This window comes from Balearica regulorum, chromosome 21, assembly GCF_011004875.1.
Source record: "Balearica regulorum gibbericeps isolate bBalReg1 chromosome 21, bBalReg1.pri, whole genome shotgun sequence".
Taxonomy (NCBI): Eukaryota; Metazoa; Chordata; class Aves; order Gruiformes; family Gruidae; genus Balearica; species Balearica regulorum.
The window spans coordinates 3,146,091-3,174,090 of NC_046204.1; the positions used below are offsets into that span (position 1 = coordinate 3,146,091).

The 28,000-nt window shown below is 45.4% G+C and overlaps 1 protein-coding gene across 5 annotated transcripts; it reads right to left on the reverse strand.

The window, feature by feature from the left end:
* Positions 1 to 6: 6 nt before the first annotated feature.
* Positions 7 to 28,000, reverse strand: PUSL1 (pseudouridine synthase like 1). 5 transcript variants are annotated; one of them, XR_012838539.1, is made up of 9 exons: positions 27,787 to 27,997; positions 26,549 to 26,606; positions 19,150 to 19,337; positions 13,274 to 13,423; positions 10,871 to 11,044; positions 6,126 to 6,180; positions 2,305 to 2,467; positions 1,206 to 1,292; positions 7 to 202 (listed from the first exon to the last, which is right to left on the reverse strand). XR_012838539.1 is itself a non-coding variant. In XM_010308608.2 (8 exons), exons 1-8 carry the CDS (start codon positions 27,843 to 27,845, stop codon positions 1,261 to 1,263), a joined length of 879 nt encoding a protein of 292 aa, XP_010306910.2. In that variant the 5' UTR covers positions 27,846 to 27,996; the 3' UTR covers positions 1,145 to 1,260. The 5 variants fall into 5 exon arrangements, 2 of the variants coding, with proteins under 2 accessions (XP_010306910.2, XP_075629068.1); XR_012838540.1 differs by having other exon boundaries at positions 7 to 210; XR_012838541.1 differs by lacking the exon at positions 7 to 202 and adding an exon at positions 5,956 to 6,021 and having other exon boundaries at positions 1,145 to 1,292; positions 27,787 to 28,000.

A 28,000-nucleotide genomic window follows, 5' to 3' on the forward strand; every position in this document is an offset into this window, starting at 1 on the left:
TACCAGATCAAACAGTCTGTCTGCTCTGACAAACTGGCTTTCTCTGTAATTCTTCTCCTCTTCTCATGGACAAAGGGGAGATTAATTATGGTGGTACCAGGCATCTCGGCTGCACGCTGCCTCCACTGCAGGAGTGTTCAAACCAGGTATTGTTTCTTCTGTGAACTTCAGATGTCAAAATTTTCATCCTCTTTCCTGTAAACTGGCACTCTTAACAGTCATTTTATAACCAAAACAGAGATTCTGGTGTCATTCATGAGAAAAAAATACCCCACAAGTTACCCAATATGTATTTTATTGCTTGGGGAAGCAGGCAAAACCAGAGGTTAGAGTGGTTTAAAAAAAAAAAAAAGGGGGGGGGGGGCCGGGAGGAAAAAAAAAAAAGAAGAGTTCTCTCTGCTCCCTGCTCTGCACTGTGATTCACACCACCGTAGATCACCGACAGACTCTAGCATGCTCTGCAGTACCACTGCACCAACAACTATGGAAAAGTAGGAGGTGACAACAAGCAAATCGGAGTCCGGCGACAGCGTGGCAGCCACCTTCTGGCGACAGAGCCACCACCGCCCCAAGCGCTTCGTTTCACGGTTAGACTGACTCACACGAGAGTTCCTGTGCAACTAGCCCAGACTGTGACCATTAAAACAGGTTTTAAGCGACCTCAAAGGAGCTTTGCTCTGTAACATGCCACATCCCAAGTGCCACAGGCCTGACTTGGTACCAAGGAGGAGGAGAACATAAAAGCCACTACGGTTCAGAAAAAGAGTGACTGCCGACGAGGAGAGGAAATGGCGAGTACTCTGAGGCTGTTTCTGTAAGTCACTGCAGCCCACAGTAACAGTTGTCCCCTGCACTATGCTGTACAAAGTCAGGGCCACAGAGGGGAAATGCTACATTCTACTCTGTTCTAAGCCCGTATATACCTCCCACACATACCACAGAAGGCAAACAAACAATCCACAAACGAAAAAACCCAAGCCCCACTCCTTCCTCCTTCTGGTTGAGAGACAGGCACCAGAATTTCAGAAAAGAAGGAAAAAAAGAAAAAAAAACCACCAGTTATCTGGAAGCAGCATGGAGTTGTTCTTCCTTTCCCCTTGGCAGTCTCAGAGGGCAAAAACAAACGATAGGAAGATGCCTACAGTCACAGTCAATGACTTTTATTGAGACAAGAGTGTGTATTGTGTAAAGAGCGCTTGGCAAACCTCCATCACAGCTCCACAACTGTCCTTTCAGACACGGCTGTATCTCACAGAGCTGCTATTCTCCTGGGGCAATCGTAGTGTCTAAGTCTGAGGGGAAAAAGAAAACATTGTTTTAGGGAAAAAGATGGCACTGAAACCACCTGAAAACACTTAAAATCCGTGGATCTTCATTTCCTGCCTGGGCTCCCTCCCACCGGCCACAGATAGCTCCACCGCCAGCACCACTGGAGAGGGCCCAAACCAGCAAGCAGCAGCTGCCTTTCCACGGCCAGGCCAAGCGCTCAGAACTACAGTCGGGCTCCTTGCACTGCTCTTTATTGCCTCCGTTTCCTTTCCATCGTCTTTAAGCCACGGTGTGTGCACCGCTGCTGCAGGAGAGCGCCTGCTCTAAGCTCTAGAGGTCTGTTGTACCTGAAGAAGGTCTGCAGTGTGGGGTAAGTCCTTGGTATCCACATTGTATGGACACTGGATTAATCAGAGACAGATTAATCCTCGCAGTTTTAAATACCTGCTGTCCCTAGTAGGGATGTCAAACCTTCCATCACATCCATTTGCTATCTTCTGCAAATTCTCCCCTCTTTTTTTTTTTTTAAAGCTAAAACACTTCAATAGCTTAGATCAGATGCTGTTAAATTAAGAGAACCACCTATAAGCAAAAGGATGATCTGCTCTCTGTCCTCCAATCTGTACAATCCTCTCAAACACCAAGAGAGGAGTGAGCAAACAGAAGGGGATCTGTAGGCACCTAGACACCACAAAAGGTTTGTCCCTGACCATGTATAAAGACCAGAGCAAGAATTTATGAGAATTTAAAGTATCATTCACATGAGATCTCCACGTCATTGTCAACACAACTTTTCTTTTACTACCCTACAAGTAAGAGGGGGAAATCTACCAGGAAAAAACACAAACATTTTTTCCATAGCAACTGCTGTAAACACCTCCACAGTCCGAGGCACTCGCTATGATGTGGGTGTCAATGAAAAAGCTGTGAGCCATAGGTCAGACTGCACATAAAGGAAGACCGTGGGCGTGAGTGCTCCCTTCTGTATTAGATCTGACTCCTACAAAGAGGATGCCATTGCCTGCATTCACCTACCTGCTTCATTATATTCCACTGATTTTAGAAAGAGTCCAGATGGTGGAGCCATGGCATTTGGTGGAAATGCCCGTGAATCTTTTCTCTCCAGTAACTCCTTTATATGATGAGGTGTTAACTTTCCCTGGCCAACTGCAACTAGAGCCCCAACCATTCTTCGGACCTGGAAAAAAAAACAGAGAACACAGCTTAGGAGCTGCCCTTGTAAAACTTAATGGGATTAGGAAGTTGTGTCCAGAGTCCTGCACTTGTGCTATCATCAGCATTGTGCTGTTCAACAGCCCACAGTTACTACTGATGGCAAGTCAAGCTAGAAACCTAATCAGAGAGTTCAGTGCCTGTTGCTCAGGAAAGAATGACATCACCATGATTTCTTAATATGAGCCTGCTCCTGAATACAAGTACTTCTTTATTAGTTCCCAGAAAGCCTAATTTCTGGTGTTCCTCTACTGCTCCTAGTACTATCAGTTGTTCCCAGTGCCATGCACTTGGCTCCTAGTGACACATCAACATGCGGCAGCTAAGCTTGCCTGCAAGGTGCAGCGGCCCAGCATCTTCTAGTGACCAAAGCTGGTGGTAGGGAAGGGAAAAGAACTAGCAAAATAACCTGCTTCCTTTACGTATTCCCTCCCTACTACTAAAGACATTCTAAGAACGAGATGAGGACCTGTAACACAACGGTCTCCAGCTACTGCCTTGGAGCAAGACTTGTTGTCATCACACGTGGGAAGGAAACTGAGCAGAGGATGGTTTCTGTTTCAGAATAGCAGCACACCCACACATCCGTCTGTGGCAGGAAGCTCACATGCTTGCTGGGAGAGCTGAGCTCACAGGTGGTTCTTAACACATAAGTAACACTGCTTCCAGGTGGGGGGTTACGTAGGGGCTTGCTTCTCTCAGAAAGCAAAAAAAGTAAGAGGAAAAAAACCCACCACCTCGAGTAGGACAGCCCACCAGACAACATCCCCCCATGCAAACTGGTATTTCAAACACCTCTGCGTGTCACAACTTCCCTTCCCTCCCTCCACGCTCAGCAATTCCAGACTTAGTGGGTTAGCACAAATTTCACACCACAGCACTCGCCTCCTGCGTAAAACACCCTTCACACTTCAGCGTCCTCTTGGCTAAAACACACCTTTTCCTCCTATATCCCTAGAAGACATCTGTTCCAGGGAGGGCCAAGACTTGTATCTGCCAATGCCACCTGCACACCAACTGCTGGTTCCCTATGACTAGTTTTTATTCCATCCCTGGGTGGCAGGGACATTTCTCCCCACCCCTTCATGAGCTGCAGGCATCCTTCTCGAGGCAGAGCACTGACCACTAATCTTCCTGGTACTGCTTATGCCAAGGTAGCCTCATAAAGCCGCTGTGGAGGAATAACTGACAAAAAGAGCCCCTCAACTTGTGTCTGAAGTGCTCCCATGAGGCACTCCGAGACAGACTTTTAGCCAGAGACTAGTATACAGGCGATTACCTACTTCTCACGGGCATCAAGAAAGCTTGTGCAGGACACAGCTGGGGCTGGTTCAGGGACAGAAAGGACAAAGACAGAGAAGGGCAGTCCTTCTCAGGCTTTTTTCAGCAAGAGATAAAGCTCAATGAAAGCTAGTCCCAGTGCCACTGGGGCAAACAGGCCTGTATGAACAGTGCCATCATGAGAAATGCCCCTCGGAGGGGAAAGGAACAGCACAACGCAGTGAACTTAACCAGCCCGATGGCGTCCAGCTAGGCCAGAGCTGAACCCCCTCCCAGAACCCACCAGCACTTTGCCTGGGCTTCCCAGTGCTCGTTTTCACAGGAGGGCTCGCACGGCCTAAGGCAACATGCCACAGATTTGCTGGGCCCAAGTCTTCCTTGGCAGAGGAGCCACACCGAAACTCAGCCCTCGCCATGGGCTGATCCTGAGCCACCCCACCTCCACCATTCCCCAGTTGTTTTTCTCTGTCCACACTGGAAGAGCTGTCCTCCAGCCTCAAATTTTACAGGCAACAGCAGTACCAGCCCAGGTGGGGGAAACTGGTCAAGCAGACCCTGTCCTGTCTGATCCACCTTCTCACGCTGCTGCCAGAACACAGCCCCACTGGCGCAGGCACGATCAGTCACCTGGCCTAAATAAATGTGTCGTCCTATTAATGACCTTTCAAAGCGCACCAAGCTCTTCAAAGACTTAAATGTCATGCTGTAATGAAGCATTGGTCTAAGTTTCTGATCCATTAACATTTACAAAAGAATAAACCAAAGTCAACTAAGCAACCTTATCATGTTTGTCACCGTAACGAGAAAAGTCCAGCAAGCCAAGATAAATTTATCTGGAGGCAAGCACTGCCTCTCCCTGTGTCTCTGATCTTGATCTGCACTGTGGAGCACCAAGAGCCTGCCTTTAAGCAGATGGCACAGAGAAGCAGCACAGATCCTTGACATATGTTATTTTATCCATCCCTCACTAGAGGTCATTGTATGCTGCGACTTCAGCTTTGATGTCTCCACAGATGGAGTCAGCTAGCGTAAATGCAGACTAATGGTACGCATCGGAAATGGCCACATGCTTGGTGTCTCCCCCCTTCTGCAAAAAATGTATACATACAGTTTCTGGGGCTGTTTAACCCTTTTCTCTACTAAAAACACCCAGATGTCAATATATATAGCAGCTATATGAGGCGAAATCAGAGGTCCATCTAGTCTAATCTCCTCTTTATGATGGAGGGCAGAAGCAGATGCTCAGGTAGACGAGTGCAAGTTCAGCGTGTACAGCCTGGTCCTGCTTCACCATCGCCTCCTGGGTGGCTGCAAGGCAGCTGCTGCGAGCCAGGTTCAGAGAGGGCATCAGGCTGAGCTCAGTGTTACCGGTAACTCCTCTCCACACAATGTCACCAAGTAGCATTTCCATTCCAGTGCACTAAATGAGTTACCAGCATCTTCTCCCTGTCACAAGAGGATCTGATGAAGCAAATCCCTGCTGTGTATCAAGCCCTTCTCAAGCATGTTGTTGTTCCTCCCCTGCTCATATCCAGACACCCACTGTCAGAGAGCTTACAGAGCATTACTTGGCACAGGATAAAAACAAATTTGGTTTGTCAAAACAGAGTAAGAAATAGCTGCTTGCTGTTCCCACAAAACACCCCCTCTCTCCTCCAAAAAACAAGCCCTCTCTTGCCTATTCTCTGTCTCCAGAGTGTAACCATGGCCAGGATAGGCAGATTGAGGACAGCCAACTCTTTCCTAATGAGGTGATCTATTAAGTTGTGGAGAGAGCTGTCTTCCCTGAGGACAGCAGCAAAAACCCCACTGGAGTTATTTCAAAGAAAACCCAGTGGAGACTAGACAGCATGGCAGAGGGAAAGATCCTGCAGTCATGCCTGCCCAGCTGAATCAGGTCTTCCCATCTCTCCTTTGCGCAGCACTGAGAATTACTTCACGCTCCAAAGCCAGAAAGTAAAATTCCAGGCAGTCTTTGCTGGGCTCAGTGCCATTCAGCTGAGCAAGAACATATGTCTGTTGGTTTTTACCACTCAGACTGCAAGGACAAAGATTGCGGAAAACAAAACTTTCCATCCTCCCACACGATTCTGTGACTTTGGACATTCATTTTAGACACAAACTTCAGAGATTCCGGTTCTACTGGATCAAACAAAGAATACAGAACCTCACCTGTCTGATGCTAGGTCCCTGTGTGTGTCATGCAGCTGTAACACCAGTTCTGCAACAGGGATGGCACTACACAGGGATGCAAAATTGCTAAATTGATTAATAGTTATACTGATAGCAACACTTTGGTTCTTGGAGGCAAAGTGTGTGCTGAACACAGCACCAAACAGTACCTGTCGGTAAAGAAATGATCTGCTCCTGAACTTCAACTCCCAAAACTCCAGTCCCCTAAAGAAAGGAACAACAAAAAAAAAAGTAGCATTTAAAAATCACATTTGAAATGGCTCTTCCACACAGAAGAGAAGTATAAAACACAGGTGAATGCAAGTAGAATGAGTAAGAAGCTGCAAAGCCCCCAATTAACCTGAAACAGCATCATGAGCTTTTGAACGCTCGGCTGCAGACATTTTCTGGGCTGAAACAATTCCTGTCTGTTTTGTACGTACCTAATTTTATGAGGATTGATCTTCCTGCTGCCTAAGCATATAACCGTTCAAATAAAAGGGAAAGGGCAACATAAAACAAGGTGCAACTTAGCAGTCTGCTGAAGTACTACTGATTTGGGGAATGCAGTCTGATGCCTCCTGGAGAAAGGAAGAAACATCTAACTACGTAAAGCAACTCTACCATTGCATTTGGAGCTGGCTTGGGGAAGTCACGTAGTCCTTACAGGCTTTGCAGAATAAAGTTCAATACTCAGCAATGCCTACAGAGACATCCACGTGCTACTGGAAAGGCCAGGACAAGCAAGTCAGGACACGGGCATGCCTGAGGAATCCAGCTGCAGCATCAGAACCCAGGCAATGGCAGACAAGGAAGCACTCCAGGCTAAGAGTGAGCAGAGCAGGAAATGGCAGACCAGTATTTGGGGATGGATGCTGCCACACAAAAAGACATCCTCTCCCCTCACCAGATCTGTCTCTTCACATAGATACCATTTTCCAGAAAGTTTTATGGTAGTAACCAGTATTCCTTATAAGAACTCTAACCAGACTAACTATTGCATCCTCTGCTAATTCTTTGCAAGTTGCTTTCTAAATATTTTTGTGGTTTTGCTGACGTCCCAGTACCAGCTCTAACACTAAAACCCAATGCAAACCCATTCCCAGGAACAGTTCTGCAGGGAAGAACCTGTATGGACATTTCCTTCCTACAAATAAAAAAAAAATCTGATACGCATATTAGATATGTATCAAGACATACACACACATGTATCACACATCAGATATGCCAACAGAGCACAAAAGTGAGCAGGTTTTCACTTCAGGACCTGCATCCCCAAACTACCATGCTACTAAGCAATGCTAGAAGTCACTTTGATAAAAGTAACAATAAAATAATAAAAACAAAATAAACTCACTAACAGTTTACAGGTTATATCCCACAGCATTCCTACAGCAAACAGGGACAAAGCTTACCTTGCATCATTCAGAAGAGCAGAGAGTTACATGCAAACCCCCTGCTCTCCTCCCTTGCAATGAGCCCAGTAACCAGGTATCGAGGGCTATGGAGATTTGCACCAGCTGCGAGGAAAGCACAGCTGCAACGTATTGGTCTGGAGGGTTTGGGGGGCAGGCTGGGGTTGCTGGAAACACCCACATATCAAGGAAGGGGCTGCCCATTCCTTGGCAGAGGGGACAGCTCTCCTGAGCCACAGAGGAAAGGTGAAGCAGGGACAAGGTGTTCACAGGCTCATGTGGGGCATCAGGAAGAGAAACTGTGAAAGAGTCACGGCAGGGAGCAACCACAAGCTGTTTTCTCACCAGATTTACAGATAAATTACTGCTTTTAGCCCTCCCTGTTGTGTACATTGCAAAGGCAGCTCCTGCCCCCGGATTCCTCTCTCTGTCAGGAAATGACAACATTTCTATCACTTACGTATGGGCTGCTCTGCCCCCAGCTCGAAGCACCGGGCAGACTGACATGTGCATTGCTACACACATGCGCAAATACCCAGCACATCAAGGTCGTAATTCAGCTCAGCTCTTTAGCAAAGCACAAGAGAGAATTGTTCTGAATTGGGACAAATCCCCCTCTCATCCAATTGCATGCACCTCCTTTAGCCAGGACTCTCCTGTCTTGGTTGTCTTGACAAGATATATTAAGCTACAAAAGATGGATTGAGATACTTAGGAAAAATATCTTGTAGACTTTGATAGAGAACATGATATTTTTCTTTAAGAGGAAAACTTTGTTTTTCTCATCAATCTCTCAGATAATTTTGCTTACCAGCAGAAAATCCAGCTGTCTTTTTCTGTTTGGCAGCAGAAGCCAACGCCTTGCAGTGAATACTACATATTCAGCTAGCAAACAGGTGACAGAGCAATCACCCCCCCAAAAATAAGTGATGGAGCTAAGTCTCTGAACACATCCTTAGCATTCAAAAGCATTTTGTATGGATGGGACACTAACTCCACTTCCACTGTTGCTGAGCAACTGAGTTTGATGGAAGGAATCATTTTAACAGTTAGCCTTTTAAACAGACAAGTGGTCAATTCAGAAGATTGGTTTAAGTTCAGAAAGGAAGGAAAGAATGAGAAAGAAAAGCTGCATTATTTGACTAAGAGACTATGGTTTATCATTCTATGGATTCCTCCCTCTGAAACAGAAAATAAATCTCCTTAGATTAGGCTAAAAAAAAAAAAAATATCTATTTATAAGCTTTTACTGCTATCCCAGCTCTTTCATTGCAGGAACAGTTCATTCTGCCACTGCAGTGAAGAAACACACGTGCACTTCAGGTATGTTTGCTGACTTATTTGCAGAATGGACAAACACCGAACTCCATGACTGCAACTGTTCCCACAGGGAGAGTTTTACAGGTCAAAAGTAAACTAGGACACTGTAATTAAACAAAACCTGCGCAAACAAAAAAAAACCCCAAAACCCCAACATCTAGCCTGTCACAAAGACCAAAACCTCACAATGTTTTCTCTAGATCAGAAAACTGATGGTGGTGGTTATTACTAACAAAATATTCCAAGAGAGTTAAATGCCATTTAAATGCACTGAAACTAGGCTTCTCAAAGCCATCCCCTTCAGCCTAAACATTCATTAAATAAATTAATATAGACACATAAAAATGACTCGCTACAAAACACAAGTTTGGATGCATGTGTCACTGAAAGCAAAAATATTCCATCAGCAACTAGCTTGATGCTTTTTGATCCGGTTTTCAGGTTTTCTCTCTCTCGTGAGCTGTTTCTGGCCTCCTCTGGAATGGGTTTATGCAGCAAGTTATGCACAAAATGCCAAATTCCTTTTTTAAATTAAAATCAAAGACATAAAAAAGAGCTGATCCGTAATAGATCTTGGCCAACTGACAGCAGCAGGTCTGGATTTGGAAGGTAACCTGGCCATATGCACTCCGCTGATCTAGACAAGACTGTTAACAGTTATTTTCAGGTTAGCTCAGGTCTCTGCCAGTTACAGTGCTACTCATCATAAAGGACAAGATAATCTTGTGGATGAAGCATTTCGCTGTCACTTGTGTCCCTAAGCATAACCACACTTGATGGGAGGGAGGCCAAGCTCTCCATTCAGCAGTAATAAACAGCAGGAATGCAGCCACACGAGAGCACCCATTTTCCTCCCCAGCCTTCCTTTTCCCATGGGGACGGTGTTAGCTGCAAAAAAGCAGTAAGCAAGCGTTTCATCTGGCACTAACTGCCCATGTCCTTACGCTTATACAGCAAAGAGTAGCGGTGAAAGCACCATACCCAACTGAGTGACTCTCTATAACGTGGCTGAGCATCAATGCTGAGCAGGAAAAGCAGGAATCGGACAAAATGGGAGGAACTGAAAGACCAGGGTTACTCTGAGCATACAGATCTCTCTCTGTTTTTGCAGCTCCCTTTCAGTTTTCGTCTTACACTACTGCTGGTAAAACACTCCATTCTAAGACACGAGGAAAGAAACAGTGGGCCATTTGCAAACTGCAGCGAGGCTCCGAAGCTTGGAGCATGGCACTTATTGATACAGACAGCTCAGCAGGTATTCAAATCTAATGGAGGGTCGTTGGGGAAAACTACAAAAAAAAAAAAAAAAAAAGAAAAAAAGGGTTTTCTCCTAATCAGAAAGGAGGAAAACTTGGTTTGGCAACAGACAGCAGCAAGGTTTGCTTTCAAGCTGAAACACAACAGCCACATATCTGCGAAAGAAGCCAGCATGAAAGCAAAAGCCATGTTCAGATGATAAATACCTGTAATCTTTCTGGGGAAAAAACTTCAGTTTCTGCCAGAGAGAAAATACATCCAAGCCACTTAATTTCAACACTTGCAAGACTTAGCCCTGAAAGAACCTGAAACTCAACAATCTTTTAGTTATGTAATGACTGAGGAATAGTGGACTTTCCTTCATCAGCATCCTCTGGGAAGACAGTGGGAGTTACTGGTGTGGACCAGGCGGATCTGCAGAGCTACACCAGTGACCTAGGTGTTGGGTGGGTTGGGTGTTGTTTGGGTTTTTTTTCTCCTCTATTTGCAGCCTTTAGGCAAAGCTAGGACAGCAGTGGTGGCGGCGGGGGGGGAGGAAAAAATCCCATCCCCGGGCACAGCTGGTCTTTAGCAACCAAAATGAGTGTGAAATGCTGGAAGCACCTCATAGGAATTGCTCTATGCCAGATTCCATACACCAGTTTATAACATCCTGCCTTTTAATTCACAAACAACCGGACCAGTTTCCCTGCCCTCATTCGTGCTCATCTTTCTCCCTGAGGACACCGGAGAGGAGAGGGAAAGAAGTGTCCTTTCCAAGCTGTCACTAGGCAGAACCCTGCTGACACCAGCCCAGGGCTGAAGGCAACGCACAGCAAACAGGAGATGAGGTCAGTTCAAAGCAGTGCTGGAACGCAGCTTTTCCGACAAAGCAAGCACCAGCTGATCAGAGCAGCTCCTCAGCTGAGTACCTAGGGTCTCACCTGTGTTCGTAGTGGTGGGACAGGAAGCCAGAAGAGGGTCGGATGTCTACCTGGAGGATGGTTCTGACTGGAGACTGAAAAGGCGTTTCGGAGTTAAGTGAGCGAAAGGTGCTGAAGTCGTGGGTTCCCAGCAGGAACTGTGCTGCATCCCGCATGGCAGGCACATTCAGGCAGCTGAAATTCAACAAGCAGAGCAAAAGGAAAGGAGCATCAGGTGGGATCAAGTATGTTAGGTGGGTCAAAGTCCAATTAATTGATGAGAGGCTTAAACTGGCTCACAGATTTAACACTGCAGCATCAAGGAAACACATTTTACAAGATGGAGTTTCTCTTGTAATGGCCCAAACCACAAACCAAGATGACAAGTGACCTGAGGTCTGAAGGTATTCAAAACCCCCAGGCTAGATGAGGGCTTGGCAGGCACAGGCTTTCACACAAACCTTCATCCTGCTGTGCTTCTTATAGCAGTTCAATTCTAATAACTGTATTCAAATTGCTGGCTAGTGCAAGAGAACCAAGATCCTTTGCAGTATCTGGATCTTATAAACTGAAAAAGATGTTGCCAGGTAAGAAAATATCAACTACTATGATGGTTTTCCAAACCTTAGATTTGCAACAGCCAGAAGATTGAATTAGGAAGTAACAAATGGAATGAGTGAGCAAACTGTCAGAGATGAAGCCACTGTAAACCCAAGGTGGAGATGCAGAAGAAAGGGCCAAGGGTAAAACTCAAAATATCAAGTGTCATTCAGATTTCTTCATATGAAGCATCTAGGTCTGTTCAAAATAGTCTCAAAGGAATTTAGACAGATTTACTGATATATTTGCTGAACAGATGCTTAGTTTTGTTCCATTTTTGTAAATTTCTTCTAAGAAAAGCCTGAGCAAGTGTGCATGATCTGTGGCTTAAGTTTTTCAGATCTTAACAGAAGCAAATGTTCCTGAAGAAAAACAAAGAAAAAGAAAAAGGATGAGATTTTCCCAACATCATTAAATTTTTTCCACCGTGTTTAAGAAAAATGACTCGCACTTACAGAATCCTGGTCACACTGAGAAGTGCTGATGACACCTAGTTGGCAATTCAGCCACCTACAGAAGTTTAATGTGTATTATGTGTTTTATACACCAGATGTGCTCAGTAGTGCACACACCAGGAGCTTCTCTGCTCCTAGCAGTTCAAATATCCCACCTTTTAGTAAGACACCTCTCATTCAGAACCTCTAATATGCTCACCCTATCCTTTATGTGGTATTGCTATTTGAGAAAATTAACTGCAGTGTCTGGACTAAATTAAATACTATTTCACAAAGCCCGAGATTAAGGCACGTTGTGCACATAACATCTAATTTTGCAATTTCATATTTATTTTTCCCTTCCACAGCCCATGGAAAAGAAAGTCAGCAATTTAACGTTAGGACAAAGTCATCTTCATTTGTTTGCTAGGATGGTTGAGATTACTCCCCCCCCCATTACCCACAATTGTTATTCCAATGGTGGTGATGAAATTACCATAACTGGCTACAAACCTGTTTTTCTATAATGTTGTGGAAAGCTCCAGTTTCCCTCAATGTATGTTTATCTCAGTACAACATAAACTAAAGGACAACAACAAATTATCTTCTGGGGTTTGTTTGTTTTTTCTTCACCCACTGTTTATCAGGTCCTAAGTTGGTTTTTTAAATGGCACTGAATTTGTTTTTCTTCCCTTGCATATACAAGCACTGATTTGTTATGACTCAGTGGCTACTCCAAGAACACAAGTGAATACTGAGCTCGATACACTGGTTTGTTATTGTAGGGTTGCTCAGAGTCATTGGCTCTCACTAGTCAAACACGTAAGCACTCAGATAGGGAACGACAGAGCAGATTTACATGTAGCCGCTACCAGAAATAGGACTAGGAAAAGAAAAAAAAAAAAAAAAAAAAAAAGAATTCTCAGCCTTCATTCCTGACTGCCTGTATGGTCACACCTAAAACTCCGAGATCTGCTGTGCAATGCATTTCTGCCTGTCTGCATCACATCAGAGCACCGTTCCTTCAGCCAGCTGTCCGAATGGGTTTGCTGTATGAATCGGCAAGGTCATCTGAGGAAATGCTCATCACTTCCATGGGGAGGGACACGTAAAGTCGTTGATGGACTCTACCCGGACTGATTGAGTATTTCATCAGTGCTAAGCACGTTTATGCAGGTACAACTGACAGGACAATTAAAAAGAGCTGTGAGTCTCAGTGAACGTAACTCAGTGCAGTTGCGCTGATTTCAATAGGGAAATCTCATCAATACGAACAGGGAATCTGGTCTCACAGGTGGAAATTACTCCCTCCCCACTTGCCCCAAAAGCCGAGCCTTTCCAGGGTGTTGATGGGGTAGCTCCTCAGGGAGGTTTGATGGAACACACTTACCCTCCCACAGGAGCCCAGCAGAGATCCCTTTCAAACACCGGTATTTCAGAATAATGACCACAGCCAATCAACAGCCGATAAACGTAGGTTCTTGACAGCGCAGAGAAGCGTGCGTGGAAGCTACTGGTCACTCTATGGGCATTCAAAATGCTGTTAGGACAGAAGACAATGAATGAAGTAGACATTTCATACACTAATTCAAAAGCTTTTGCCTGGTCACCACACAGATGGGAACTGAAACATGCGATGGATTGTTTGAGAAACTGCACTTACAATTAATTACCATTCTCTCCTGACAGCCAATGACTAACCACTGACCAAGGATTTGTACCCGCAGGCTGCCACAGGCACCTGTCAACTAGAATAAGGCCAAAGAGCTTTGACATCACCCCTGTCATCAAATACACAGTGAAAGTGACTTTGGATCATCTATCAACAAGTTTTGGGGATGCTCACACCATCACAAGAGGCTAAGATCAATCAGTCCTTCAGTTGGCAAATGGCAACCAACAGCGTATGTTCTCTGTTTCACAGCAAACCCAAATACTTTGCCCAGCCCATCATTGTACTGCATCTGGCTGCGGGCACACGTGTTCCTACCCGTGCTTAAGGCAAGAGGCAGCAGCTTCCCAAAGCAAACTGACTCCCTCCGTCTCCAGCTGAGGAGCATACCTTACAAACACCTTGCCCTTCTGCTGTTGCAGACCCACGGTCCCAAACATGAGTGGGAAGGACTCCCCCAACAACAGATACCTCTCAAAGGCAGCTTGTCGTAGCAGATGGAGATAGTTGAAACTAGGTCCCTTCCCTCCCACCTCCCCACACAGCTTCCAAGACAAACAGGACTTTGCTGCAGCAATAAAGGTGCATCCCACCCTCGCCTAGAATGAGTCCATCTGAAAAGAGCAGAAGGCTGCATGCAGGAGACCTCCTGGGAACCCTCGCATTTCACGTGTGCGGAAAACGGCTTTTGGGGATGTTCATGTCTACTCATCCTCCCCTGACTCTGGGCAGGTAGCTCAAGAAGCAGCTTTGTACGCAGCTGAACTCCCCTGTTTTCTTCTATAAGCAACTTGTTTATCTAAGCCAGTGCCACCATTACCATCAGACAGGCAGCTTGGCAGCCTGAAGGGAGGGTACGAAGGCTGCCAGAGGGGAAAACACCCTTCTCCCTGGCAAGGGAGAAAACAGAGCTTCCCTGTGTTTCTGCACCTTCCCCAAAGCATTATCACTGATTTGAACATGTCAGCAGCAGTTTTTACTGGATCTGATTTTCCCTTATCCCAGAGCACTGGCTACTCACCATACTGGAGGGAACATACAGCAAGGAATCACTATTACACAGGCATAAATAATCTCTGCCGGTGTTACTTTAGAGGCTACTTCTCCTTAGAAGGTAGTTTTTCTCCTGCTGTGTGCCTTTCTGTCTCCAGAGTTTGGCATAGTCAGGAGAAGGTATCCAGGGCAGCCAAAAAAATACGATACCATTTGGGACAAAGTAATAGACAAATCTATTTATTTACTTTAAAAAGGTTGGTGCTTCAGGGATTTTTGCCAGCTCAAGTGCCTCTGGCTCACATCCCTTGACTGCAAGGCTCGGACCACAGAAGAAGAAATTAAAGCTGAGCCACAGGCCTCCACAAAGATTTGCAGTAACAAGCCCAGGAGATTGCTCCACTGCTATAAACTCTCAGTAGAAATACAAACTACATCCTCCAGGCCTGCAATGGAGTTTGAACCTAGGACCTTCAGCCTCTTCTAAACACAATAATATAATTATTACATTTATTTTCCTCTGTCTACATTCCTCCACAAGCATTTCATCTATCTTGAACTTCTCCTGTTAACACTTACATGATTTTTATTAAATAACCATCCTTTTACTCCCTCTGACAGAGTGATTCTTTCACAGAAAAGCCTATTTATGCTCATATGATTCTTCAGCACAAGCAGCCTTTCCTGCCTCTCCTAGCAGATGCAATTGCTACCATAGACTCTTTCTAGCTAGGAGTGTCTTTCCAGCATTTATTTCAGCATATTGTCCGTACGTACTACATTTCAGGCCTTGTTAAGATCCTATTTTTTGAAAGACTGTTGGTAAATAAAGACTCACGGCATTTTTTAGCTTTTCAACAGAGCCTGGATTTCAGAGGATATTGAAAGAAAAAAGCCCAAAGACACCTAACTAGAAGTGGCAATGTATTAGATACAAGGATGTCCTCCAGAAGTACGTCCTTCTCTGTCCACCGACAACAGAAACAAAATGCCAATCTGCAGGAGGTGGGAGGAATCCCAGCTCTGTCCTGTCACCCAGACAGCTTTTACTGTGTGCTTACAAAACTCAAACCAGGAATAGAAGGCATGAGTCTACTGTATTACTATCCCTACTTAAGTGACAGCAAAGTTCTCCTAAAGTTACCCCATCTATGAAATACACTCTGATCTTCGTGGACAAGAACCTTTCAAATTTAGATTTGCAAATCTAAAAGACAGATGAGTTGATAGAAGAGATCCCTTCATGCTACAAAGAAGGTTATTATTGCTGATGATACAGACAGTCAGCCAGCTTGGAATCTTGTTTCCCTTCCAAGCTCTATCAACAATAATATGTCCTAACAAAGATCCCTCTCTCCATCACGCCCTGCTTGCAGCCACATGAAAGCACCGAGTTTTCTCTTCAGCATTAGGAGAGAATTCTTCTTAGCAAAGTAATATTACAGAGGGAGGAGATGGTTGCTGAATACACTTTGACTCATGCCCATCACCAAGCTCCTTAATAGAAAGCAGCTGAACCATTTTTAAAAGGTTTGGCCCAAGGGAGAAAGGAGAAGTAGAGCTGACTGCATCCTGATAAACTCTCCAACTGATCAGGACTGTATTGCATTCTATCAGAAGATATCACCTCCTGGTACGTACCTGTCAGATCTTAGCATGAGACAAAACCTTTCCCTATCTGCAAGATCCCACTGCTGTCTCCTTTTGGAGATGCTCCCTAACAAAACTTTCTTCAGCAGCAATCCCGTTTACTCTCAGACCGATCAGTCCAGGTAACACCAAGCTAGCTATAACTATATATCTATATGACTACTACTGTTGGAAGTGGCAGGGTCACAACAGTAGTTTTAGCTCTCTAGCACAACTTATTCCATTAAAGCTAAACAACACAAGTTACAAGCCTAAACTCAGGGAAAAGAGACTGAGATTCAGTGGCTGGTGACACATGGAACAGACTGCTTATTGCAGTGGTACCCTCTGGCTGTAAAATTAGCTAGTCTTGACTTCCAAACAACTGCTTTAGTATTTTAAGCAAGGACATCAGAACTATGACCTACTTCATGTTCCTCATTACTGCTAGAACATCCAGAAAGGGTTTGACTTCCAGGGTATATAGATTCTGACCTAGTTTTCAGTCTGAGCAAAAATAACAACCAAAACCCCATATAAGTCAAATTCTCTTTCAGATTTTTTTTTTTTAACTGACACAGCAGTCTGAAAAGAAATCATCTCCAGCCCCACCCCAGAGCAGCTGCATTAGCAGCTCTTTACACATACGTCAAAGAAGGTGAAAGCTGTCAAGGGACAGTAACTTGCAGATGCTAAGCATGCAACTTAGCTAGCTCGAGAGAGACATTTGCTTTGTGTTCTGGCCTCTCACTGCAGAGGAATCTAGCTGCTACTTTAAGAGGCCAGCGGAGGAACTGGATTTGTGAGTGCAAAACTGTCAATCTTATATTAGCATGCTAATATTCAATTTCAAGTTTGGGATGCATGATCTGACTTGTTACTGGATGGCTGTCCGTGGGCTGTTTAGTGAAGGAAGTAAAATCAGGTTTTCTTTCAGGTACCCACTGTGAAACCTCTGCTTTCAGGGAAAGCCTCAACCAACTCTGCAAACTGCTAAAACACATTTTTGCAAATAAGGTGTGGGGGCAGAGAAATTTCCCTTACAGATTTCTGGGGACTGACGATCATGCATTTCTAATAGCAGCCACACTCTGTGTCAAGCCCAAGCAGCACAAGTCATCTCACACTGCCCTTAGGCTGAGCTCCCCCACTCCAAGACATCGCAAGAGGGTCTCACAGAGGGGCAGCAACAGCGAAGCTAACACAGACAGTCAGAAGACTGCAAGGATCAGAGGGGGAAAGCGGTATGGCCTTATGCTGTTCCCCAAACTGTCTGAGGGCTGTCAAATGAACTGGAAACATCATGGGGGAAAAGGTCAGTTAAAATAACAAAACAAACAGCCACTAACAGGAACTATGTGCCTCCAGTAACAAGGTGCTCTCGGTGCCTTCCTGCCCTCTTGCCTGAGCTCAGATTCCAAGGATTTTACTTCCCCTTCCCTCTCTGACGGCTCCCCTGGTGCTTGTTTGGAGGTCAAAGAATACAGCTGGCTCCGAGACAGTCGCAGCAGCTTCTGCTCCAGTCACCAAGTTGAGAGCCCATAAAGGTCTCACTGTATTTAAATAAATGCAAAGCATCACTGACAGACAACTCCAGAAACGCTGTAGGAAACCACAGTAAAACCCAATCCTGAGGCCATGAGAGCTGCAGGCGCTGAACACTCCTTTGGCATAGGCCTACAGATGGTACATCGGTGGGATTCCAGTAAGCTAGCGCTGGAACAACAAGCTAGTTAACCTGTGTTGCACACAATGTTAATGCAGATGTAGAGTTTCTGCAACCTAGCTAGACTCTGCCCAGCACCACAGGTGTCATCGGCATGTCCGGGGCATGCTGGAACGTCCCACCTCCTAGTCACAGCTGGGGATTAGCTGCCTACCTCTACTGCCAACCAGAGGCAGGCAACCTGCTTCGGTGCTTCTAAGAAGGGTGGCAGACACCTTGGGGACTCTGATTCTAGTTTCCAGAGGTACCAAACACCCACCGGTGTAGTCAAAGCTAGGGAAGACTCTGCCACCTGGGATTGCTTTCCTCAGGTTCCTTCCTCTGCTTAAGGTTTGAATGTTTGCAATATGCTTTGAAAGTCAAGACACCTGACTGAACTGCAAATCAACACCTTCTGCAGAGCATGCCGCAGCTTCAACCATCTCAGACTAACTCACACTTTACTTCATACAGCGTGTTGAGTGTACGTGAAATACCTCCTGAGAAAAAAAAAAGTAACACTGTCGTTCATCTCTCCCTCCCCCAAACCATTTCACCACCTGCACATTCAGAGCCGGATTCACTGCTCCCCAAGCCCTGGAGAAGTAACCGTCCCTTGAAAAACCAAGAACAGATGCAAGTATGATGTCAGTCCTCAAATCCCATGCCTTGCTATGTCAGCATTTGGGTCAGGCCCTGTTTCACAAAGGGGAGATCAGAAAATAAAGCAGACTGGGTGAAGCAGAAAGGGGGAAGTGTACTTCATAGTAATGTTGCTATTCTTACAACAATCCCTTCATTGGGGTGGGGCGGGATGTGCTTTTTTGTCCTGGGCTCTTGCTCTGGCATAGGGAATTTGCCTCCATAATTTTCCTTTATGTACACGCCACCAGACATCAGAAAGACTGCAGTAACGTGAAGCAGAGCAACCCAGGCCTCCGAGTAATTACCAGTTGGCATCTTGCATCAAAGTTCTGCTCACCTAAATACCTCCTATGAATTACACATCTTCTTGCACAACACTCTGAAGTGCTTTGACACACTCTTCAGAAAGGTACAGCACAGACATCCAAGTCCTACTGTGCCAAATGCTGCATAGACAAAGACAGTCTGTGCCTTGAAGAGTTTTTAGCATGTGCAAATAAGACAAAGTAACACAAGAAAGAACAGAGCGCAGCACAGCAGCTGCAGGCAAATGGCACGTTGATTCTGACATGGCACAAATTTGGCTTCCAGTCTGAAAACCCCAATGTTTCGTTCAACTCACCGGATTGGCTCAGGCTTCAAGTGGTAATTAAGACTGTAGACGAGCTCTTTCTCATTAAAAGCTGGCTTCCCTGGTGCCCTCTGGATGTCAAGGTGAGCAGAGTTGCTGAGTGCATGGACGCCAGAATCTGTTCGGCTGGAGATGTGGAACTTGATGGGAACAATGGGCTTCAGGTTCTGCGCTGCCTTCTGAAAGCCAACACGAGATGGACTCATGAGTAACAGACTTCCTTCAAGCTAGCTAGGAAAACACATCCTCCTCCTTGCTAACCACATCTCATTATTGTTCACACGGAGAAGTAACTGGGAGTTTTACTGTGGGCTGCAAAGAAAGGGATAGAGAGGAGCCTGTTTGGGGGACTTCTAGCACCAGTGGCTTCTCACCTTTTCTTCTGAAATCACCTCAAACAGAACATCCAAAATGCCATGTGAGCTTCCTTACACATATAAAACAAAATAAAAAATACTCATCTACCTATCCTTTGCTTTGTATCATTGGGTGAGCGTGAAGGAGGACAGAGAATTACTCATTTAAACCCAGACACCACCCCTGCAATCTACTGCAAAGAACTGGACTCAGATTACTTCAGCAGCTCTTAAAGAGCTGCAGAACCCAAGCCTTAAAGAGATGGAAACAGTACACAGGGATGTCTGAACGACTTCAGCCAAGATGCCTGAAGGAGCTCAGGCTGCAGCCTTTGCTTCCAGTGTCGGCCAGAACGGTGTAAAATACTGCAGCTTATTGCTGCAGCAGCAGTTCTTTTCCATCCGCAATGGGAGCGGGGCTACAGAGCGCAACATCCTTCCATTAACTGCTGAGAGCAGAGGAGGAGCCGGGGGACCAGATCAGTAGTAGCATAGCACTGATGTAATGCATTTATCAGTCCCACTGAGAAACATAAATACAAACAGATCTAGGAATCAGACACAGCTCTCGGAAAACACACCAGTAGCTGAGGAGCTGACAGCGGCTATCCCAGCAGGTACAAATAACCACAGGACAAACACACACCACCAGCAATCACAAGACGGAATTTCCTTATACTCCTTGCTTCCACAGTTGCATTAATGCAGGACTTGGCTAATCCTTGAGAGTACTGTTTTCTGCAGGAGATAGAGTTACCTTAATACTCAGGCGATGCCTCACTCACACTAAGACTTCTGCCATAGCGAGACTAAAGCGAGAAAACAACAAGTGTTATTTACACCATCCCAGTCCCAGAGTTCAAGCTTATCAGAGCCAAAAGGCCCTAAAATTACACTGCAGCTGAGATGTACTTTAAAAACTAGTTAGCAAACTGTATTGCAATTATATAGTATCCTTAACACAAGGGGAAGGACAGCCATTGAGATCCTCTAGGTTCTGCATATGGATTTTGGCTAGGATTTGCTGCAGAATCCACCTGTGGCTAGGACTGTTGTTTCCCTGTCCCAACTGTTCCTCTCCACACAGCTGGTTTTTATACCCACCCTGTTCCTGCCTTTCCATTCTGCCCACTAACAAAGGGCTGGAAAAACAACTGGGTGAATTACTACAGGTTCCTGCTGGGAAAGTAAATAAAACCCTGGTAAATGAGTCATTAATAGGGTGTCTTTTAATCAAGATGCACACACAAAAGAGAGACAGCAAAAGAGATGCTAACATGGTTAATTAGATGCTGTATATTTAAGGGTCTGTCTAGACTGGCCTAAGTTTAGCAAAGCCAGGGTGTGTTTGTCCCTCACCAAAAGCCCAATAGGTCAGAAACCTTGGTATTCCAATAACTTACTAATGCAACGTTAAAACCATAGGAGGTCTTACCTACAGTAAGGTTTTAAAGTTGGTTGCTGGAGCACTGCAAAATAACTTTTTTCTTTGTGAGGACAGACCCTTAGACAAAAAAATCCAGTGAATGATTGAAGCATATCTGAAAGACTGAAAAACAACAAAAATAAGCAGAAAACCAGATGAATGACTAGAAATTTCCTGCTCTTTCCCATCTCCACTCCTGAGCAGTGAACCCAGCAGTGGTCTTTATTAGATTTTAATTCGGTACCAAGAGTCAATAAAGTTTGAACTGCTGACTCACAAATGCCTTCCAGACTCCTACTATTTGAGCAGACGGGATTGTGGGCTCTCAGAAACATACCATTAAAATGCACAAGGAGGGAAGGAAAAAATGTAACTGAGCTGCAGGGAAAGGCCTGGGAAACAGAACAGAAGACCCTAGCCTTTTCCCCTTCCTAATCCTTCTATTTGGAGTTCACATGTGGTTACAATTAACAATGAAAATCTTTATTTATCACCCTTAAGCAGAGAGAAGCAGACAAATTAAATAGTTCTCTGCAGTAGACGCTGGCTTGTGCCTCGGCAATTTGTCTGAAAGCAGAAGCTGCATTTTAAGAGCCACATTTCTGGAAAGATAGGCTTGGGTTTTGCAGGCTCCTCCTTTCCTCCACCCTCTTTTCCCCCTCCTTTCTCATCAGGCAAAAGCCAGCCAGTGGGAACATGGTTGAGTGGGGGTAGAGGGAAAGAAAGAACAGGAGAGAACATGGAAAACATCCTTCTGTCTTGTTACGGACTTGGAGAAGGTTGGATGCAGCACTCCTCTGGATCCCACACTGCATTCCATTTCAAGCACTGCATCTGAACAAAGCTGGACAATAGGGACACTGTTCAGATCCTTTCTCCTCTGCCAACGGGAGCTGAGCCCTACTGGAGAGCAGACCGGAGAGGAAGAGAGGATTGCAGACTCCAAGGCAAATCTGGTTGTTTCCCCAGCTCACGGCAGCCGATGAATCCACAGAGGTACAGGACTGAATGACAGGTTCAACAAATGGTATTTTCAGAGCTGCCCTTCTCAGCACAATTTTCTCCCAGAGACACCTCTCTGGAGAGATGACTGAAGGATATATGTGCTGAGCATCCAAGGAGGAATGGGACCACCATCAACAACCCATCTCAGTGTGTGAATGCTGAAAGCTTTGTTTATGGATTCTTCTTCCAGCCTAACAGGCATGCAGCTGATAATATACTATCAACTGTTGCCACCGGTTTCAATTTTAATATTTCATTTATATCCCATCCTAATTAACCTCCTTAAAGAGAGAATTTCTGAACTACCAAACTTCTTTGCAGGCAATTCAGAAATGACCCCTTCACCTATGCAAACATCTCATATCTGTACCATCCAGATGTCCTTTGAGCCTACAGGCAGCTGATGGTTTCCTCCTCTGGTTCCTGTATACTTTAATCTGTTAATATCACCCACACTGAATTTCAAAAAAGATGCATTATTTACATTTAATAATTGCTTGGATAGCAACTAGTTTTTCCTGTCCTTTTAGGAAAAAAACCAAGCCCTAAACCAAGCAGGCTTTCATCTGAGGACCTCAAAGGGCTCTACTGCTATCAATCCAGATCCTGACCCTGTTGGGTATCATCTATGGATTCCTATGGGGTAAACTGAGGCAGAAGTTCAGCACTTTACCCATGAGTACCCAGCTAAAAAGCAACAGAGAAGATACAAGACTAAAAGAGCGGGTTTGTCCTCCTGTGTGCTCAGAGTTCACAGGTCTCTGCTCCTTTCCTCAAGCCTCAGAGCACGCAAACATCCTTCTCTTTAGCAGGTGTTACAAATGCTGAAATCTTGACTTGGCACCTGCTGGAAGCCTTTCACTGAGCCAGATCTCATCCGTTTTCATTTAGTCTTTACTCCCCAGGTCAGACTCCTTACAGGTTCCCCACAGCCCCTCCATATTCCTGGAGCAGCAACAAGCATCCCTGGGTGTCAGTTTGTACCTCTAACACCCTGCAGAGCAGCGATGCAGGGGAAAGTATTATTTGCATTCAGTAGGTCTGTTCTGCTAACAGGTTTCATTCACTAAGCAGTTCCATATTTTGAATCACGCTGAAATTTCAGCTGCGTGCCAGAATGATATGGATCCACATTCCAGATTGCTATTATTACTCGCAGCTCTGTTCTCTTTTCATTCTGTACAAATGCTGGAGAGGCAAGATGGAGAACAGGCCCATTAATGTATATCACCTATGGCGGGAAAGCAAAAGTTCATCCACTTCTCTCCCTGAAATCTAAATAAAAAATCCTCAAGATACGCAGCCATCTACCTCTACATCTAGGAACCACAAAAGGAACCTGTGAAATCAATTGTGGATGGGTGTGTTCAAGAGAAAGCGTGCATTAGGGATGTTTTGGAAAAATAAGCGTCTATTTTTCTTTCACAGCAGCTGGAATGCGTGCTGGTTTCACCATGCATAGACATAAGGGATTGCACTGCGTTACTGAGGATGCCGCACGATTTATAACGTGCCGTGTTCTAATAAATAACAACATGCAAGCTTCTGGTTGGAAGTCATCACTGCCTCACTGACTCAATGGGTGCTATATCAACTGAAACTAATTAAAAACCTAACTCACTTTTAGTGGAATAGATAAAAATTGAAATGAAAGCCAAGAAGAAGAAACTGAGAAAGTGGCTTCTGCCAGAAGAAAGGGTTTCCACAGCCATCTCCTATGCCACTGAAATTATTATCCAAACAGGGGTTGAAGATGACAATTCCCTGGGTCCATTTTCCTTTCTTTTTTTTTTTTTTGGGGGGGTGGGCAGGAGCTTGTACCAAAGCTGCCTTGCATAGTAAGGAGTTTGCGCCTGTTCTCTTTCTCTCCTCTCCTACTCCCCCTTTTCCTTTCATGAGGAATAATATCCGGCCTCAGCACAAGGCTGCTGGCCAAAGCAGAGCTTTGTGTGGGGAAGAATAGTTTTGGGCAGCGTTTACCAGCACAATGGGAAACAGCACACTCAGGAGATGGTTCAAACCAAACATGAAAGGGAACTTAATTCTGTAGGGCCTAGCAGGCCTCGCATATGGTGCCTGTTAGCACAGGCAACAGCTACTCGCTTTAGCAAAAGGTGCTACACGGGAGATCTTCCTTTACAGGAGGGACATTTGTAAGAATTGAGACTACAGCGTGAAGTCCTGCATCTTCTAAGGTTCCACAAGGAAGCGGAGGGAGCCAAGTCACAGGACTCAAACTTCCCCATCTGGGGAAACAAGGTCTGGAACTTTGGTTTGGACCCATCACTAGCAAGCTGGAGTTTTGAGTGCTTCAAGACAAACGTGTTGTCTCCAAGAAACAAAGAAAGCATTGTCTGCAAAGATCACCCCCCTCAAAGATATATTTAAAGCTCCTTGAAATATCTACATCTGTCCCCAAACTAAAACAAGTCTCCATTTCCTCCAGACAGGCCCGGGGCTCTGTTACGTAGCAGCACTGAGGACTACAAAAGCTTCCATGTCAGGTATGATACAGTGCTGTACGGTGACAAAGGGTTATAGACAGGTCTTCTGCTCAGCCCCAGCCCAGCAATTTCACCTTATCTCGCAGAGGGCTGCGGGACGCACACACAAACCAGTCCATTGCACTTTTGTTGAGACACAAGGTCTACACCTCACAGGTTATTTGCTTGCCTGTAACTGTAAACAAATGTCTGAACATATTTAGACTACAATAAGGATCTCATTACAAATTTAATTTTGCCCTTCCCTTCAGATGCCTTTCTGGCTTTGGAAAGTTGTGAAGTTCAAGGCTGCACAGAAACGGAGGAAGATAAATTCCTACAGGCCCCAGAAGTTTTCTATTAAAGTTGCTTTAAGACTTCCCATGTGGTTCTAATAGACACAGCCCTGCTCAGCAGTGCCCAGCATCAATACCACCACATGAAAGCAAAGCACATATCCCAGAACTGGCCTGCAAAGTGCTGATACTGTGAAAAGACAACACCAAATAAGTTTATCTTTTTCTTTTTTTTTTTCCTTCTTCTTTTCTCCTTTAATCACCCATCCTACCCATTCGCCTGTTAAAACAAAGTTGCTTGGATAATGCAAAACAACTGCTGGGCTCACCCAAAGTCCGGCGCCTGGGGCTGAGACACTGGATGGTTCGGAGGATTAGATAAATGAGATAGAAAGTCCTTTGGGGCTCTTCTTTCAAGATCTGCACAATATTTATACACTTTCTCCACAATGGTCTCAGGCAAGAAGCCATACAAATACACCCTGAGAACTCTTATTCAAACCATAATTCATCACACTTTCCCTCTGCAAACTGCTTAGCAAGAGCGTGCAAGAACTATCACCCTCGCTCAGCAAACCAAGGCACAGCATGGAAGTATCTTGGCCATGGTCACAGAGCCGCTGAGCGGAACAGCAAGCCTGCTCCCAGACCAGCTCTTCAACAACTTTACTCCTGCCCAGCACCACGACTGTAGCTAATGCAGGCAGAGTACAGGCTATCACAAAACAAGCATGGTGGACACACCACCTCCAAACTGGTACAGTTTGTGATCTCAGGTTAGACAGTCTCACCAGAAACAAGAACCGAATAACAAAAAGGCATGATCTGACCTAAAGCAATGAGTTTCCACCTCTTCAACAAGATTTTATCTGCTAAATGGGCACAAGCGTCATTTCAAACTGCACGATGCTTCTAAGACAAGAGAGAAAAATAATGCAGCTTCCTTTTGATTCCTGCCACGCAGAAGAACACAAGATTCACCAGAACTGCTCAAATAAACGCACAACAACAGCAGCTTGTAATTAAATTACACTGACTTCCAGGTGTGCTGAGCATTTACCCTATGTAAGTGACCCACTCTCTACTCACTGGTGCAAGAGTTAGGCCTTTTGCACTCCTATTGCACATTCACTCCAAGCCCAAACAGCACTTGAGTCTTGAAAGACATTCTTACACACTGGGAAATCCCTAGGAGCAGCACAGGAACAACAGCAATGACAGGATCATACCTTTTCCCTCCCAGCATATTAAAAGAACACCAGAAGAATGGAAACCAAGCATTTCTTTCTCTTCAGAACAATGGATATCCTGCTATACCTTTTTCTGTGTCCAAAAACATCTATCAGAGACATCCTCTCCTGGGAGGATACAACATCTAGTTTCTAAATCTATAAAGGACTTAAACATGAACTAGAAGCAGAACAGCTAAGCCTGCTCAAGACTGAGGCAGCTTGAAAAACAGGTGGAGGCAAAGCCTTAAGTGCTAGGGAAGCTGGCACGCCTAAGTACCTTCAGGTGGGCCAGCAGGTGCTGGGGTTCTCACAATCATAGTTCTGGACTCAGATGCCTCAATTTCAAGTCTCATTGAAAGAGACATCTTTTTCAGGATCAGGATCTTAACATCTCTTGATTTCACCCCAACTTATTTCACCAACCTGCATACTGACATCATTTCTAAAGCACTTTTTGACACTCAATAAAAGACACTTGCATAGTTCTAAAACAATCAATATAAAATAATATTTATCCTTAACAATATCTGTAGCTCAACAATGTGACCTTAGAAGTTTCATTTTAATGGCAATTTGATTAGCAAAGACCTACCTCCAAATAATTCTGGACTCCAACTATTGACTGATCATTCGAAGTCTCCATAACCCCACTGCAGAGCAAAACAAACACAATAGTTACTGATGCGTGTCAAGATCCGAGGACCTGACACAGAGTCTACCAACACATCCAGAAGTTAATGGGGGCCAGTCATCAAACTGTTTGCTGTTGAGTGACCTGGATCTTTTTACAGAACTTGTAGGGACCAAACACTTTGATGAATGGACAGGAAAACAGATGCAGTGGTTATTTGCAAGAAAGGAGGCTGAAAATCAAAATAATCTTTCAAATGTTACTCTCTGGACTAGCCCTTCAGATGGAGGCTGATGGGAAGATAAGGCAGACAAATTACACTAGAAAAGAGTTTACAGATAAAACCATTTCCGGGCCAGGAGGTGGCTGCCAGTTGCAGGTCCCTTTCTTGCAGGCCCTGTGGATGTCAGAAAGGGGCTACAAGACCACGAAGATGGTTTACGATGAACTTCCTTCTCCACTACAGAAATCACAGCCATTCACAAAAGCTGCTGAAGCATGGAAAGTTATGTCTGGAGGCTAAACCCAATCTACCTGTAACTACTTAGAGTAATTTAGGTCAGTACCCACAGTGACACAGACCACGCACTACAAAAGAATTGTGGGTTTTGGCACATGATGGTGGTGTTCTGTAAAATCCTCGTGAAGATTGGCACAATTTCCTGAGTTGGAGCTGCACAAGTTCTCCCACTTTTTTTTTTTTTTAATGTAAACAAGCCCAGCTATACACGTGGGACGCTTAAGGCCTGGGGAAACCCAGGCTCAGCTATCCTGCCGGACACACAGCCCACAGCCCACTTCACCTGCACCTCTCGGGCAGCACGCAGGTATCTGAACCACCGAGACCTGGCCACACCGCCGGGTGCCCAACAAACCACCACCACTGCAGGAAATACAGCAACTTGTCCATCCCCCAGCCTGAAATCACAAGTTTCCTGCCTCCTCCATCCTTTGATGTTTTGTCTTTGCCCATTTTACGCATTTCCTGGCCAAACCATCCCCTTCCTAACACTTAATATGCAGCAGCAGAGTCCAGCTCCCTCTCTGCTCTCACCTACTCAGCAAGGGATTTATCACTTACCAAGAGCACTGCACTCGCCCATCCTTTCCCCAACCGCCTCCTTGTAGCTCTCCCACCCCACCCCACCCCCCCGGGCCGCTGGTTTACCTCCACCGCGCGAGGCAGCGGAGGCACCTACCTATATTTAGTGCCAAAATACTGAAAGAACACTAGGTATCGGGCTGGGGGAGAAACCATCTTTGCTGCCTACGGCCCCACGGCCGAGGCTCTAGGTCCGGCACGGCGGGCACCCCGGCGAGGGGCTGGCGGCGGGGGGCGCCGGTGGAGCCCCGGGGCAGGCGGGCGGCCTTCCCGCCTCTCTGCGCGGACAGGGCAGGGCCAGGCCGCACCGC